At 45.6% G+C, this 15,672-nt stretch overlaps 2 protein-coding genes across 3 annotated transcripts; one reads left to right on the forward strand and one right to left on the reverse strand.

Annotated features, from left to right (window-relative positions):
- Window positions 1-153: 153 nt before the first annotated feature.
- Window positions 154-10,235, reverse strand: azi2 (5-azacytidine induced 2). Of its 2 annotated transcripts, none has more exons than XM_084471785.1 (8): window positions 10,147-10,235; window positions 8,356-8,609; window positions 7,955-8,071; window positions 7,598-7,697; window positions 6,631-6,764; window positions 5,720-5,781; window positions 4,577-4,701; window positions 154-1,167 (listed from the first exon to the last, which is right to left on the reverse strand). In XM_084471785.1, exons 2-8 carry the CDS (start codon window positions 8,572-8,574, stop codon window positions 584-586), a joined length of 1,341 nt encoding a protein of 446 aa, XP_084327911.1. In that variant the 5' UTR covers window positions 8,575-8,609; window positions 10,147-10,235; the 3' UTR covers window positions 154-583. The 2 variants fall into 2 exon arrangements, with proteins under 2 accessions (XP_084327911.1, XP_084327910.1); XM_084471784.1 differs by having other exon boundaries at window positions 7,592-7,697.
- A 960-nt stretch (window positions 10,236-11,195) lies between these two features.
- On the forward strand, window positions 11,196-14,399 carry LOC311351710 (zinc finger CW-type PWWP domain protein 2 homolog; the record flags this gene model as incomplete). Its single annotated transcript, XM_084471870.1, has 6 exons — window positions 11,196-11,342; window positions 11,573-11,772; window positions 12,385-12,547; window positions 12,748-12,871; window positions 13,055-13,152; window positions 14,259-14,399. 6 exons carry the CDS (start codon window positions 11,196-11,198, stop codon window positions 14,397-14,399), a joined length of 873 nt encoding a protein of 290 aa, XP_084327996.1.
- Window positions 14,400-15,672: the final 1,273 nt, after the last annotated feature.

Below are 15,672 nucleotides of genomic sequence, written 5' to 3' on the forward strand. Positions count from 1 at the left end.
ACACACACACACACACACACACACACACACACACACACACACACACACACACACACACACTAGAGGCGCACACACACACACACACACACACACACACACACACACACACTAGAGGTACACACACACGCACACACACACACACACACACACACACACACACTAGAGGCACACACACACACACACTAGAGGCACACACACACACACTAGAGGCATACACACACACACACACACACACACACACACACACACACACACACACACACACACCTAACACCCAGTCAGAAGTCAGACATGTCCTTCACCGACCGACGTGGTGTGAAAAGACCGACCACAAAGGGGTGCCATGTTCAAAGCCCCCCCACCCCACACCCCCCCACCCCCCCACCCCCCCTATCCGGCAACGTGGATCCAGTTCAATCCAGTTTGGTCAAGAGGAGTGTTCTTCTCGTAAGGCAGGTGAGGTGGTAGCTTTGCGGCAGGGCCGAAGGATATCCCTTGGTTCGCTCGTCCTCTCCTTCGCCCCACCCATCTGTCCATCATCCATCTGTCCCCCCCGGGGGAGGGGGGGGGCGGGAGGGGGCCTTCAGTAGGGCTTGGCCCACTCGGCGTTGGGGGGGCTCCGCGGGGTGCAGCTCCCTATGGAGGAGGACGAGGAGGAGCTGGAGGCGGCGGCGGAGGCGGCGGCAGAGTGGCCCTCCCAGAACAGGGCGTCGCTGGGCTTGGGCGGGCTGGGGAAGGAGCGGGAGCTGTCGTCCAGGGAGGCCTGGTTGAGGGGCGGGGGGGGCAGCAGCACGGAGCAGGGGTCCCCGCTCTCCGGGGGGGCCTCGCAGCCGGGGCCGGCGCCGGCCGTGTTGGTGCCGGCGGCGGTGGCGCCGGCGCCGGCGGCTGCGGGGGACGCGCTTGGGTGTCCGGGCCAGGGCCCGTCGTACCAGCGGTCCTCCCGCAGGCCGTCCAGCAACGGGGGGCCCGACGGCGCCCCGAGGGCCGGGTGGCAGGGCCCGGCGGTGCTGGAGCCGGAGGAGGAGGCGGCGGCGGCGGCGGTGGTGGTGGTGGGCGGGGGGTGAGGCACGGACACCCGCAGCAGGGGGGGGCGCTGGCGGCGGTGGTGGTGGTGGTTGTTGTTCTTCTCCACGTCGTCCAGACACTGGATGGGGAGCGTGGAGGCGCCTGTGGACCCAGCAGGTCAGGGTTAAGAGGGAGTCAGGGGGGGGGCTGAATGCTTTAGAGGAGACGTATCATCACACCACCAGGTGAGAGTGGGATTAGCCGTTAACAAGCCGTTTTGAATGTCGATCCTCTTCGGACATCACAAGTGGGCGTTGTCTGCCTAGATGTGCGACGGATAGATGAGCAACGTTTGCGACAGTCCACTGGGTCGGCTGGTAGATCTGATCTATCCTGCACACGTCTAGGGGGACACTCCCACTAGTGATGTCAGAAGAGGCCGATTTTCAAAAACGGCTTGTTAACGGCTAATCACACTCACACCCGGCGGTATGATACGTCCCCTTTAACAATCTAGGTAGGACAGGGCACACAGGAAGGTGGAGGTAGTGTGGGTATGCAGGCACCCGAAGGACATGCAGTTGCAGTTTGACGGTTTTAAGAAGAACCCTGAACCACCCATCCCTGAGAAAACAGGGCTGAGTTCACAGGAGGAGGAAGGGAAAGGGAAACCAAAGAAAACCAATTCAACCGGAGAACAACATGCCACCCGTGTTTATTTTGACCAGAGCAGAGGAGCAGAATGGCCCTATCACCATCGCAGCCTGTCACACCAACCCACTGGCATGTACCTTTATGGATAGTGTGCTGGGAATGACCCTGAAACGAAAGAGAATATGAGGGAGGATATGATTTTAATTGGGGTTGGATTGGGGGATTATGAGGCTAACTTCACAACAACAGTTACAACAACTTTAGCACTTTAGTGTGTGTTTTTGGATGAAGAATTGAAAAGGGGCCACTGAGTTTGGCTCTGTTAGTTTTTCTATTGACTTGTGTTAACGGTGTGACAGGAAGTGAGACGTGTTCTCACAGAACAGTGTTTTAACAGTCATTCATGGACCTACATGCAGTTGAACTAGAGGAGTAGGAATACAAATCAAATAGGAATACAAAATGTTGATTTTGAAAAAAAAAGATGTGAAATCCATGTTGGAATTGCTTGGACTTATTAGAATTGATTGGAATTAGATAAGATATGATAAAATGGACACACAAAATAACGACAACAGAAAAGACTAGTATTGATTTTGTATTCATTTACCAGTGAAGCAACCATTACACAAAACCCGCCTTGTTGAAAGCGGCCTACTCTAATCCCCATTACATACGACATATAACATAATTAAATGTAAGCATAAACAACATAATTAAAAGGTCTATGAATGTAGTTGTACCACCATGGATGCAAGAGGACTGTGTGTGAGAAACACAAATAGGCTGTAACCTCCGCCATGTCCTACAACACGTACAGTGTCCATGGTGACAAAGACGCCCGCTTGTGATCGGTCAAACTGATTTATTCACAGGCTTTTCAGCTCCATGATTTGGATTTTTTTTTATTGATGTGGGAAAAAAAAATCACCACACACACAAAAGTGTACCACGTAAAAGGACCTTCGCTTGTCAGCTATGACCTATAGTCTTACTTTTACAGACTGAGTACCTAAATACAATTCATAAACCTAGAATAAAGGAACATCCTAACTTGACAGTTGGCTGCTCGATGCCGTTACAAACGACAACATGAATTGGAAGTACCTACTGGCACCTTACACCATACGGGCCAGTGCAGGCCAGCGTAGTCGAATGGGAAGGGTGAGAGAGGGGACCTATTCGCTTGCAATCTGCAACCTCACCACTAGGGGCCATCTACATTTTACACACTTTGGACTTTGAACATTAAGACATTTCTAACGCTTCTTAAACTTAAAAATCCTTCACTTTCGACACTTATTTCATGTTAAAAATGAACACATTTAACACTTCATTAACATTAAATTCTTTCACTTTTTACTTAGTACAAAAAGTGATTAGACTGAAAAGGTGTGTTTAACAGTGTTTGCCATTTGCTCAGAGAAGAAACCTAGAGAGAAAACCTACCTAAAAAGACCACACACACACACACACACACACACACACACACACACACACACAACACACACTACACAAACTGCCCCCACGTCAGCCTCCCCAAATTGACACAAACCCCTGATCAAAAGCAATCAGAATGCAGAGGCGACGTTCCCAGCCCCTGTTCCCATATCAAGCGTATCCTTAGACATGCATATACAAATCACATACAAATAGCCTAATCACACACACTCCGCTGCCTCGCTACCAAATCATCTTGAGGGGATAATGAAGTTTAAATGAGAGTTTCTTCCTTACACATTCCCCCCCTGACACACACACACACACAAGCGCACACACACACACACACACAGATGAGAGGGTCCCCGGGGGCCAGGATTTGAATACAAAGTGATTCCAAAAGGAAGAACATAGGAAGAATAAAGATGCAGACTATCATGGTAATAATAAATTAGTATATATATATATATATATTATATTCTTCTTCTACTCCCCCTACATCCGCTGTGCCACACACACACACACACACACACACACACACACACACACACACACACACACACACACACACACACACACACACACACACACACACACACACACACACACACACACACACCTTTTTCCCTAGGTCTGTCTCTCATCTACATTACAGGATTACCCAATTATTGAATAGAATAAAGAATAATAATCTAATTTTTTTAATCTCCTTTCGTGAAAGGGCTTATCCCTACTTTGCCGGGAATATCTCAGTCAATTGATGGGGGTTTGCACTTAATTTTCTCCCAATGCAAGCTTCTCGAAATGCAGATTAAAAGAGAGTCGTATACGGCCAAGGCTTCTCCATCAAGGAGAAGTATTCCCTGTTAATCCCTCACACACAAGCAATTAGTGCTCCTTCCCTCCTGTGGACACCTGTGGGGTGGGGGAGGTGGGGTGCATTATGCTACGAGGCTGTATATGAGGCATAGTGCATGTCGATTACCCTGCCTACCCTCAAACGTTTGGGTCCAACATTAGAACCGCGCAGCCAGCCGAGGTGTTTCCTGTGGCCTTTGCATGGCTGAGGAGGTGTGATCTCAGACTCTCATTAATGAATTGTGAGTATGTCTATATGAGCAGGTCCACATAGAAACACACATACACAGAAACATATCAGCATCGACCACGATGTCACAGGACATCACACCTTCTACCACGGCCGTAAACACATCCACCTCTGAGGTTGGAGTGAGTAGAGAACAGAGCAGCAGACAGAAGGTGATACCAGGTTCATAAGGTTATAAGGTTATTATGTACAATAACACTCACTCACTTTTTTTTACATGATACAACATGCCAAAGTAAATAGTAGCAGGTTGTAATGCAATGTAAACAACCTCTGTCACACACACACATGTACGCGTGTGCGTGTGCGTGCGTGCGTGCGTGCGTGCGTGCGTGCGTGTGCTGGAGCGGTGCATGGGACGGGGCTCACCTGCTCGGTTGTCGTTGAGAAGCGGTCGGAGATGCCTGACCAGCCGTGATTGGTGCTTGAGTTCGGCGTGGAGGCGGGAGATCTCGCCGCACAGCACCTGGTACATCTGCTGCATGCCCCTCTCCCTGGAGGACCGACAGGGAGCGGGTTGTGTGTAGGGTAGTGAGGGCTGCTCCGTGTGTGTGTGTGTGGTGGATCGTAACGCTGTAGGGTCTATTTACATTTAGATTCACATTTAGGGGATTTAGGGGACGCTTTTATCCAAATCGATTTATAATAAGTACATTTGTCACAATTTGTCTATAGTGGACTTGGACTGGCTTTGACAGTAAAACCATCTTCCTTTACTGGTTGTATGTTAAGTGGTGGTAAAAAGTGGTTAAGTATTTGCACTGAAATGTAAAGTGTTTTAATTGGCCAATTTAAACGGCAATGGTGTTCTGTGCCCGTTGACTTACAAATGTGTTTAGGCACTGAAGATGTGTCCACAACATCACATTAAAGAATTTCAGATTTTTTTCATTGATTTTTTCAAATTAATAGCGTGACACTTCAAGGCAGTTTGATAAAAAGAGAAGATAAAAAATAATTAAATAAAACTAAAAACCAAGAATTGCAAATGCCACAAAACATTAGTTTTGTGTTTGTTCACATTGACACATTTAAACAACACCCTAAACCTTGTCATCTTTGGTGACAATGCTGAATCTCACTCACACTGTGTCTTAACGTCATATATTGAAATGAGAAAAACGTATGTGTTAAAAAATGTGCTGCTCAACAAAAAGGAACACAGGCAGACTTACCTTAAAAACGCTAACGGTTATATCATAGCCAGATATTTATATTGTGTGTCAAGTTATTATTGAAAAATCCCTGCTGAACATACACACAAAAACTGGATGATCTCCTTGCGGCACACACTGCATTTATTGGTGCCTGTAGTGTTTCTAATGCATCTTAGTTAAAGTGAAAACAAATCTGCATCGCCCTCTGGTGGCTAAAGAAAAAGAGTCCAGTGTGAGGGGAGCCACAATCAAATGATTTCACTAGTGCTTTCATTAAGTTGTAATTCACGCACACATTTCCCTAAAGCCAAACGGGACATCCTTGTTGGTCGTCATTAATATTTGCGCCAATTACCTTATGTTGTACGCAACATCAGAGTCCTGATCGGAGTCCGGTCCATTGAGGCCATGGGGTTCCTGAGTCGGGGGAACAATGACATCATTCAAGACAGAGAAAAATTGAAAGCCTAAAACGGCCGAGTGAATTCATCAGCACAGTTCCAGTACACACGGGTAATGGGATATGGGAGCGGGCCAATCTTTGAGCAGTCATAAGACGGGCTGGGAGTCTAGACAGAGGGCGAGATTTGGGTCAGTCTTTGTCAGCGTTATTCAGAGAGAGAAAGGGAGGGAAAACCAGCTACATACCGGTGGCTGTTATCAATTCTAATGACTCGAGACTCACGTGTTCAGTTTACCTAGACTCTGCATAGCCACCCCCCACACCCCTCTTATGGCTTATTGTATGTTGTACATCCTGGCACTTAATGTGGCCCTTAATGTATGCACTTATTGTATGTTCTACGTCCTGGCACTTAATGTACACACTTATTGTATGTTCTACGTCCTGGCACTTAGAAATAGTACTTAGCATTGTGTAGCATCTTATCCTAGCTATCTTTGTTGTATACGTTGAATGGGTTAACCTAACATTTGTTAGTGCTTGGCACTTGGTCCTATGAACATCCTTACTGTACCGACAGCGATAGATCGTTCCTCTTTCTTCTGACAAATGTACTTATTGCAAGTCGCTTCGGATAAAAGCGTCTGCCAAATGCCCTTAATCTAAATCTAAATATGATATTGCATGAAACACAATGCATTCATTTACTAGGGTTGTTTTCCATGGAAATTAAAGTGACTGTTTTTTTTTCAAATTCAATGCTGATTTCAAGGTTTCACGACCGTCCCGCCTCTACCCGCCCCAGCGTTCTCCTCCCCTGATCTCATTGGCTGCCGGTGGCCCTAGCCGGCGGAGGGCCTCACCCCGCAGCGTTCCAGCAGCTTGCCGTTCTCCAGCGTCACCCTCTCCAGCTCCAGCTGCAGCTTGTGGATCTGCAGCTCGCTGTTGGCCCCCTCCACCTGCCAGTAGTCCTGGGGGCTGGTCAGGCTCTTCATCACTGGACACGCACGGGGGTTAGCACACACACACACACACACACACACACACACACACACACACACACAAACAAACATTAGAACTTTGCGATGGTTTTGTTAGACAAGCGCTTTGTAGAGAGGTATAAGAGATGCTTCCTATAAGAGAAGGTGATAACACATTTTGAATGTACAACATTAAAAAGTATGTCAAAGGGCATATAGTGAACTAGCATCGATAATGTAATGTTTTCACTGCTTAATATCGTGCAAGACATTTCTTTGTCCTTTTCAGACCACAACAGAGAACACTGTGACAGCCTCTGTGGTTATCCTGCCCTCCTTGGGTATAAAAGACTCCATGTGCCCCCTAGTGTATAAACCAATGACTTGCAGAGAGTTGCACATGACACCAATGCTTTAAATATTAAAAACATATACATTAACAAAAGATAACATTAACAAATAATATAAACATAAACTTTTAATAACTCACTATACAAGATATCCATCCTGTCCTTACTCTCTATTCAATTGTCAGCTCAGGAGGTAGAGCAGGTAGAGCAGGTCGACTTGTAACCGGAAGGTTGCTAGTCCGATCCCCGGCTCCTCCTAGTGTTGATGTTTCCCTGAGCAAGACACTTAACCCTAACTGCTCCTGCATGCTGGCTGTCGCCTTGCGTCGGTGTGTATTAACCATTGTAAGTCACTTTGGATAAAAGCATCTGCTAAATGCCCTAAATGTCAACAGCGTTTTTTGCCCAACCGTATTTATTACTGTCCATTTTATTGCATGAATGCTTTGAGAGTGATAATAAGCTCCCATGGATCATGGACGTAGGCGCTGTACCTTTACCTTGGCTGGTCTCCATCTCCGTCCTAAGCTGAAGCAGCTCCATCTCTCTGGCCTGGAGCTGCTCGTTCAGCTGCCGCTCGCTCTCACTCCTCTCCTTTTTCTGATATATGAGAGAGAGAGAGAAAGAGAAGAGAGAGAGAGAGAGAGAGAGAGAGAGAGAGAGAGAGAGAGAGAGAGAGAGAGAGAGTGAGAGAGAGAGAGAATGAGAGAACGAGAGAGAGAGAAAAAGAGAGAGAGAGAGGGAGGAAATGAAAGTGGGAGGAAATGAAAGTCGGCACATTGATTAGATAAAGATTTGCACATCATGTTCACACTGTGGTGTGGTGTGATGTCAAGGCACAGAGCGCCGGTCTGTACCACTTTGTTGAGCTCCAGCTGCAGGTCCTCCTTCTCGATGTAGATGCCTCGGTAAGCACTGAAGGCCTTGTTCACGTACTGGGGTCCCTCTGTCGGGGGGGCGTCGGGCCTGAAGAGCTGAACGCATGATAACAGACGCAGGCCATAATGAAGACATGCAGTCCGGATGAGACGGGGAATATTCAACTCAATGGTTTTCACGTCGTGCTCATTTTCGGTGTTTGGTGGATTTGGAACATTTATGATTACGGTTGGGTGGAAGAATTTGTGTCGAGCAACTAGCAACGTTCCAGTTAACAGTCAACCCTGCTCTTCCTCCTGAGCTACTGCCACCCACACTGTTTGTCCGTTTTAACTGCGACACCCTCCTCCCTCCACCACCGTCTCATCGGTGCCCATACCTTATCCTCCAGCTGCTTCACCCTCTTCCTCAGCAGCGTGTTCTCCCTCTCCGTGTCCCTCAGGCGCTTCTTGATGTCCTCGTAGGCGGTCACCAGGGCGAAGTGTGACGCCACCGACTCGTCGCCGGCGCACACCGACACGGGGCTCTCGCCGGCCAGGCCGTACGCCGTCTCGTGCTTGAGGATGCAGATGTCATCGTCTACCGTCAGGGGCTCCATGCCTGCACAGGCCCGAGTGGCAGCAGAGAGCAGGGCTGGGAGGAACAGGAGTAAGGGGAAGGGTTAGCTAGGGGCTGGGCCATGATTCAATGTTATCGTTTGTCATCTTTGTACGGTGTTGTATCGTCATCGTGAAATGAAGATGAGGACTTATTGTCATATCCTGTTTTATCACATGTGAGGTTTGAAACGTCAATGACAAAGGAAGACTTGTTTGAGTCTGATATTATAATTTAAAAGTGCATATTCCTTTATGTAACGACCCTCAGTTTGATTGTCAAGACAATAAATGTAACCCCAATGCACAGTCCTAGTTGTATCTTTCAACTATAAATTAAATTTAACATACTGCACAAACTGTTAATTAGATAAAGCCTTGAGGTATATAAAGAAATGTTATGGTTATAGAGCAAGGCAAAATGGCAGCTGTAACTTTGACAAGACGTCATCGAATTGGAAAATGGGATAATTATAGCACAGCATTATACATACAAATGTATTTTCGGCATCATAAATAGTAATCATTCACCACAACTTTATCCGTCTACATGTCTAAAATTATCCCATAATTTATATATCATATCACATAAATACAATGTCATTGAACTATATGGCAATATAGCATACACAACATATATAAAACATGTTTCTGCTCAACGTGGTACACATTTGACACGTCATATCTCAATCTTATTACGTCACGGTGATCTGATTCTAAAGGACGCAGGTCACATACATGGGAACGAGCCTTCCTATAAACATCACATGTGCACTTGATTTTATGCGATGGGTTCCAGTGATTCGGTTGACATCGACTCTGCACATGAGGATTCGCAGAAAGCGTTAATATTACATGAACCTCCACAGTGACATTGGCTCGCCAGTGCGGGTCACAGGGTGCACCTGACTGGTGATGTCAGCAGGCGATGATGCAGCAAACGACGAGCAACTTTTAAAGGACGTACTTTATAAATAAAACACCCCGTTACCGACGGAGTGAACCACAAAGGGAGGTGTTTAGACCGATTCTAACACCACACACGTCAATGACAGTCCGATCCCTTACAGCTGATCTGTGAACGTCGCCGAGGCGAAGGGATGCAAAACGAAACTAACATGATGGAAACGAACACACACAGGGGCTTGGGCGACTGCATCTTAAAACAAGGAGCGAATAACACAATCCACCAGGGTTACAGTCAAGGGAAAGCTGGGTAATGATAAAAAAAATAGGAAACCCCGACAACGTCCAGGCAGGGTACAACATTGTAAACAACGAAGGTTTCTCTTGTTATTTACGAAGCTAACCCAGGAACACAGCTAACAACTCTTGTTGTGACAGTCCTCACACCGACACACACAAAACACACACGAATCCCAACACTGCAAAGACACCACACGACACACACTCCAGACATGTCGATCGCGTGAGCCTGCCGATCACCGCGATCGATCTGTTGTGATCACGTCTAGCACACAGACCGTCCGGGCTAACGCTCGCCACTGGCCGTCTGGTTAAGGCTAAGGTGAAGCTACCACCGCCGATGCCGCGGGTCGACGTCGTCCACTCACCGTCTCAGATTACGGTCGGCGTTTGTGTGTGTCGCTTCGTCGTCGATGTGTGTGTTGTCGTGCATGGGAATAAATGTTTTCACCGTCGGGGGGGGAGGGCGGGGGGGGAGGGGGGAAGTGGCGATCCTCCGTCTCTGGGTTGAAAAACAAAGGAAGCCAGACGACACTTCCACCGTGTCAGAGCTGACAGGTGAGGGGGGAAACATAAACTTCCGGGAGTCGCGAGACTCACGTCTGAGTGCCTTCAAAATAAAAGTACGGAGGATGCGATGTGTCGTGATGTGCGTGCGTGCGTGCGTGCGTGCGTACGTGCGTGTGTGTGTGTGTGTGTGTGTGTGTGTGTGTGTGTGTGTGCGTGCGTGCGTGTGTGTGTGTGTGTGGCGCTCTTTCAAACGCTTGAATGTTCCTTAAAGAATCAAACATTTGAGGTAATTTATGCAAAATGTATAAATCCTACATAAAACTTAGTTTACAACATGGCCTGACTGGGTGTCAAGATATCACTTGGTACAGGTGGCAATAAGGAAGGGGGCTACAAGTTCGCGGTACTGATGGTCGCGTGGTACTTTTACACGTGACGGTCTGAACATTTTTAGTCTGGGAAAAACATTAATGGTTGTTTGACGAGGAATGTTCGAAACAATACACCACACATAGAGCACAACATCAGCGTAAACTGGTTTGTGTTGATTTAATTGTAATTGGGTGTTATAATTTATAATTTTGCAAATATAATTTTGCAATTAGGTTCGATAGCCAGCATGTCTTAAGCTAAGGTAAGTTAGCTTCATCATTTTGACCATTAGAGTTTAGTTTGTCAGTGCCTACTGCCTAGACATAGGCCTACAGTATATATATATATATATGTGTGTGTGTGTGTGTGTGTGTGTGTGTGTGTGTGTGTGTGTGTGTGTGTGTTGTTTGTATTATAGTTTATAAAATTATAGACAGTTTATATTATTGTTACATTTTTGTCGTCCTTTATTTTACACATTTTCATTTGCAGTGTTTCATATCGTCACATAGAGGGCAGTCAAGGAACACTGACGATGGCAAATACCGCGACTCGACTACTAAAATCATCCAGCACCACCAAGAACTTTAAAAGTTACAACGAATCTTCACATGTGGAAGAAAACCAGATATGGGTCCAGTGTGAGTCACCATGCTGCCTCAAATGGAGGCAGGTTCCTCAGGTGATTAGAATTGATCTTTGTATAAAGTCTATACGTGGATCAGTTTTTGTTTTCTGATATGTTTTCAATATCTGATAACAGCTCTTAAAAATACGAGCAGTTTTATTTTTATGTTAGCTTCATAATATAATATATCATATAGGAAAAATAACACAACAATCACTTGGTCTTAAACTTGTGTCCATGTTCACGCTCCCTGTCTCATCTCCTTGATGATCCTTCCACCTTAGGTGAGCGATGGTGGTGTGAGGCTGAGCACAGAGCAGTCCTGGTTCTGCAGCATGAACCCCGATCCAGGGTACAGCTCATGTGCGGCGCCACAGCAGCTCTTACCAAGTGCCTCCCTGCTCAAAAAACATGGCTTGGAATATGTTTACTCACAGATACCCGTAGGCAGTCTTGTCTCTGCAAAGATCTGCGGATGGCCGTGGTAGGTGTATAAAAGAACCTTGTATTCACAGTTCATGGATTTTGTTTTCCATGAATCATAAAATATAAAAAAAAAGGCATGTAGCACTATAGTGTAGCACACAGTAATAAAACACAACACCTGCCAAATTCAAATGGGATTGGGGCAAGGTCATATGAGATATAATACTGAGAAATGTGCATGGCTCTCAACATAGCTTACTTTGATGCTGCTGAGTTCTTTTTAAAAACATGAACATGAGATCTCACCTTAGTTCAGGAGTTACTCGATATGCTATTCACTTGGCTTCAAACGCCCGACAATACAAGGGAGTTTCATGGTTTGTTGCTTCAAGGTGAAACTGAAACACAAGGGTATTTATAACGAGGTCAGACCAGAACAAACATAAAGGGATGGTCTGCAAACTACTGTATAGATACAAAGGCTACACAAGGTTAAAACTCGCCCACTCTCCAAAGAACAATGACAATTTTTTTCAATCCTTTCGCTGATTTATTTAATTGATCAAAGCCAACAAATAGCTGAACTTGAACATACATTTCCATGTGTCATATTGTTGATTTTGTAGTTAATTAGAACTTTTAGCAATAATGTCTTGACATCTGCTTTCAGGTGGCCAGCTGTCTTGAGCCCTGACCCAGGCAACGGGATGCACTTGAAACAGGATGGAGATGGAGATGTGCGCAGCTACCATGTTGAGTTCCTGGGCAGCCCCCACAGCAGATGTTGGGCCATGGCCAAGTGTGTAGGCAGCTACCGATCCATTGCTGCGAAGGTGCTTTCAGGAGTGATACTCTTCTGCTAATTGCATTTACCAGTGGCTTCATTTTCAAGCTCTGGCAGCTTTCATATATATAACACTTTGCACTTCATCTTCCTCAACCTTTTTGCAAACATTTGCCAATTTCTCATCCCTTTTAAGTGTTCCTTACTGGTTGTTGTTCTCTATATTTTTTTTCCCTGGTCAATTGATAGGATTTGAGAGTACTTACGGATACTGACAGGAAGTCATGTGATATTGCCATACAGGAGGCTCACCAAATCACAAACATTTCATGTGAGGAAAGACTCCTCTTATGTCACTTCCAACCAAATTACCGTAAGTGCTGCGAAGCTTGCCTCTAAAGTTCTGTACTTCTTTACAAGGAAAAATTGCCATTCAGCGTATATGTCTTGCTTGTCCTGCTTGGACATCTTTGTGGTCACAATGGTGTCTCAGCCACTAGGCCAGGATGTTCATAATCCCCTGAAAAATGTCTCTTTTGTTTTTGTTTTGCTGCAGTATTGATTAAAGCTCAGAAGCTGATGTGGGACATAGAGGACCTGATAAAACAATTCGACTCAAATGGTGGCTCCAGACAGAAACAAAAACGCGACAAGGTATGAATCACTGACCGCCGGACAGATAGATCTGTGTTTCCCTCCTCCATGTTCAAATGTGTTCACTTAGCTGCAATGGGCACCTTGTTCATTACACTTGACGACTGAAATTCAAATTAAAACAGCCTGTTAAAAGTACTAAACTGTGAATGATGGTGGTGGTATATGTGTGTGTGTGTGTGTGTGTGTGTGTGTGTGTGTGTGTGTGTGTGTGTGTGTGTGTGTGTGTGTGTGTGTGTGTGTGTGTGTATGTGTGTGTGTGTGTGTGAGAGTGTGTGTGAGTGCACACAGTGTGTAAATCAGTGTCTGAACTAGCTGGGGATCAAAGTCAGGTGGAGGTGATTTTTATGGAGACCTTTCCGTAGGCAGTTTATATGCACATCAATTCACGTAATATATTATGCCGGTTATAGCAGTATAATAGTGTCGCCCTTTTCAGTATCTTGCATATCTTAAGCCTAGCGTTTAATAAATGATACATATATCATTGACATTGGGTACAGAAATGACTGTGAAATTCTCAATGTGTTGAACTTCAAACATACACTAGATGGAGCTCTAAATTAAGTTCTCCCAACGAGATTTGAGTTCTCTTAATATACCAGAACAATGCGAGAAAAACACTGACAACGTCTGCACGTTGTGTCCTCCAGTCTATATACATCTTTGAGCAGTATGTTTTTAATTATCAGGGACAATACATCTACTTGACGGACTTGTATGCAAATCCTGCTCATTTAGGTTCTGCAGGTTCGATAGAAAGGGGAAAAGATTACAATTTGATTGTGATTGCCTTTCAGAACTGTGATCAGTTCACAGATCACTCCTCTTCTCTTCTGTGAGTGTGTTGCCGTTACAGCAACACTTACAGACCGCATGCATACGTTTGAAGGGTATGCTTCGGTACATCTTGCATTAAGGCTGGTGACGTTGTTCCATGGCACTTGTTTTTTTATTGTCTGGATTCGATGATAGGCTGATTTGTCGGATAATAGTGGTCAAATAAAAACAACAAAGTCCGGTGAGGCATGAGCAGCCCTGTACAAATTACATTCAGGCATGTGAGCCCACAGCGTGGTCCAACGGCTCATGTGTTCTCGAAACAGGACAAGAGCTCCTGGTTGTGTCAGGGCGCGATTGAGGAGGACGGTGATGCATTGATCGTCGAGGGCTTCAGGTTTGAGAGTGCAGCCAGCAGGGAGGAGCTGAGGAGCCTCGGTTCACCGCCTGGCCGAAGCAACTTGTAGCGTGACAGATGACTCTGGGGCAGATTGAATGAGGAGATCCATAGGTTATGATTGGGAGGCTCAAACTAAAAGGGCAGCTGTATAGCGCAGTCTCAGTTGGCTTGATGGTAAGCTATATTTGCGTTTAATTACTTTTTTTTTCGTTTTGTTGTTTTTCTTTGTTGTTTATTACAGTTTGTTCGCCACAGATTAAACGGTGACATGATCCATTTTGTTAACTTGATGAATACGATATTTGCATATTTTTATTTTTCTGTTCCTTTGCTACTGTTATTTGCATTGGTATTTAAATACCTGGAAATGTCTTAATAGACTTCAGGCTGGAAATGTCATTTGTTCATAAATCTGTAATGTGAGCGCTGTTAATAAAAGTAGTAATGTGTTTACACAGGTGCCCAAAATGTCCATGCCGTGCAAGATGTACCACATCTTTATGGGTTTTGTTCAAATTGTGCAGAAATCTACCGACAATGAGTAACGCTGGAACATGCACTTCAACTTTAAATATGGCCCATTCTCGCTAAATCTCCCTTTTGATCGAGCTCTTTTGTCCACCACACGCTGCAGTGAGACTGCTGATTTGGTAAGCTAGGATTTAAGTATTTAAGTGCTTAAAAAAACCCACTTTGAACAAGAGGGTGGCAGAATCTTAAGGGGAATCATATAGAGGGTCTTTTGTCATCATGTTTTACAACCGACGGGATGTCAACGGATCGTACTTGGTACAATATCCTCCTGCATAATACGGTACAGTTTGTTCCATTCTGTTCTGTGTCATCCCTCACACAATGGAATCTATTGGATTGTCAAGGGTCAGAGAACCACCATCATACTGTTTGTGCTCATGCAAAGGCAGCATGGCGACGGGACCAAAGACACCTCTCCAGTTCTCCGTTTGATTACCAGGAGCGGTTGGCGTGGCGACGCGGCCTCCCGCTTGTTTCTTGTTAGTCTCGCCTCTGTTCTCCGTAATCTTCTCCAAAAACTCTTGATTGCAAAAAAAAAAAAAAGCTTTCACAGCTTGTCCTGCCTTCTCTTGTCTGTGTTCTCTGTATTTACCACGTCAGGCTCGAAATAAAATCAACATGTACCTGCATGGCACAAGGCACCCACCCAGCGAACCCCAATTAATATGCTTAATTTCTTAATCTAACTTTCCGCTTTACGTTTTCCCACGTCAGGGAAACATTTTTTTTGCTCAGGATTAGTTTTAACCTCAATGGTGACGCTTGCGCTCCGAGGGCAGGCTAAACTGGGACACACAACATAACTC

The sequence above is a fragment of the Micromesistius poutassou genome (genome assembly GCF_964030765.1).
Source record: "Micromesistius poutassou genome assembly, chromosome: 8".
Classification (NCBI taxonomy): Eukaryota; Metazoa; Chordata; class Actinopteri; order Gadiformes; family Gadidae; genus Micromesistius; species Micromesistius poutassou.

What these genes read in the sequence shown, in the direction of transcription:
- azi2 (XM_084471784.1), bottom strand. Translation starts at nt 8,574, where the DNA reads ATGGAGCCCCTGACGGTAGACGATGACATCTGCATCCTCAAGCACGAG. An exon ending in GATGTTGCGTACAACATAAG is followed by an intron (nt 4,702 to 5,719) that starts GTAATTGGCGCA and finishes TCGGTCCTCCAG; the next exon opens with GGAGAGGGGCATGCAGCAGA. An exon ending in TCTCAACGACAACCGAGCAG is followed by an intron (nt 1,168 to 4,576) that starts GTGAGCCCCGTC and finishes CTGGGTCCACAG; the next exon opens with GCGCCTCCACGCTCCCCATC.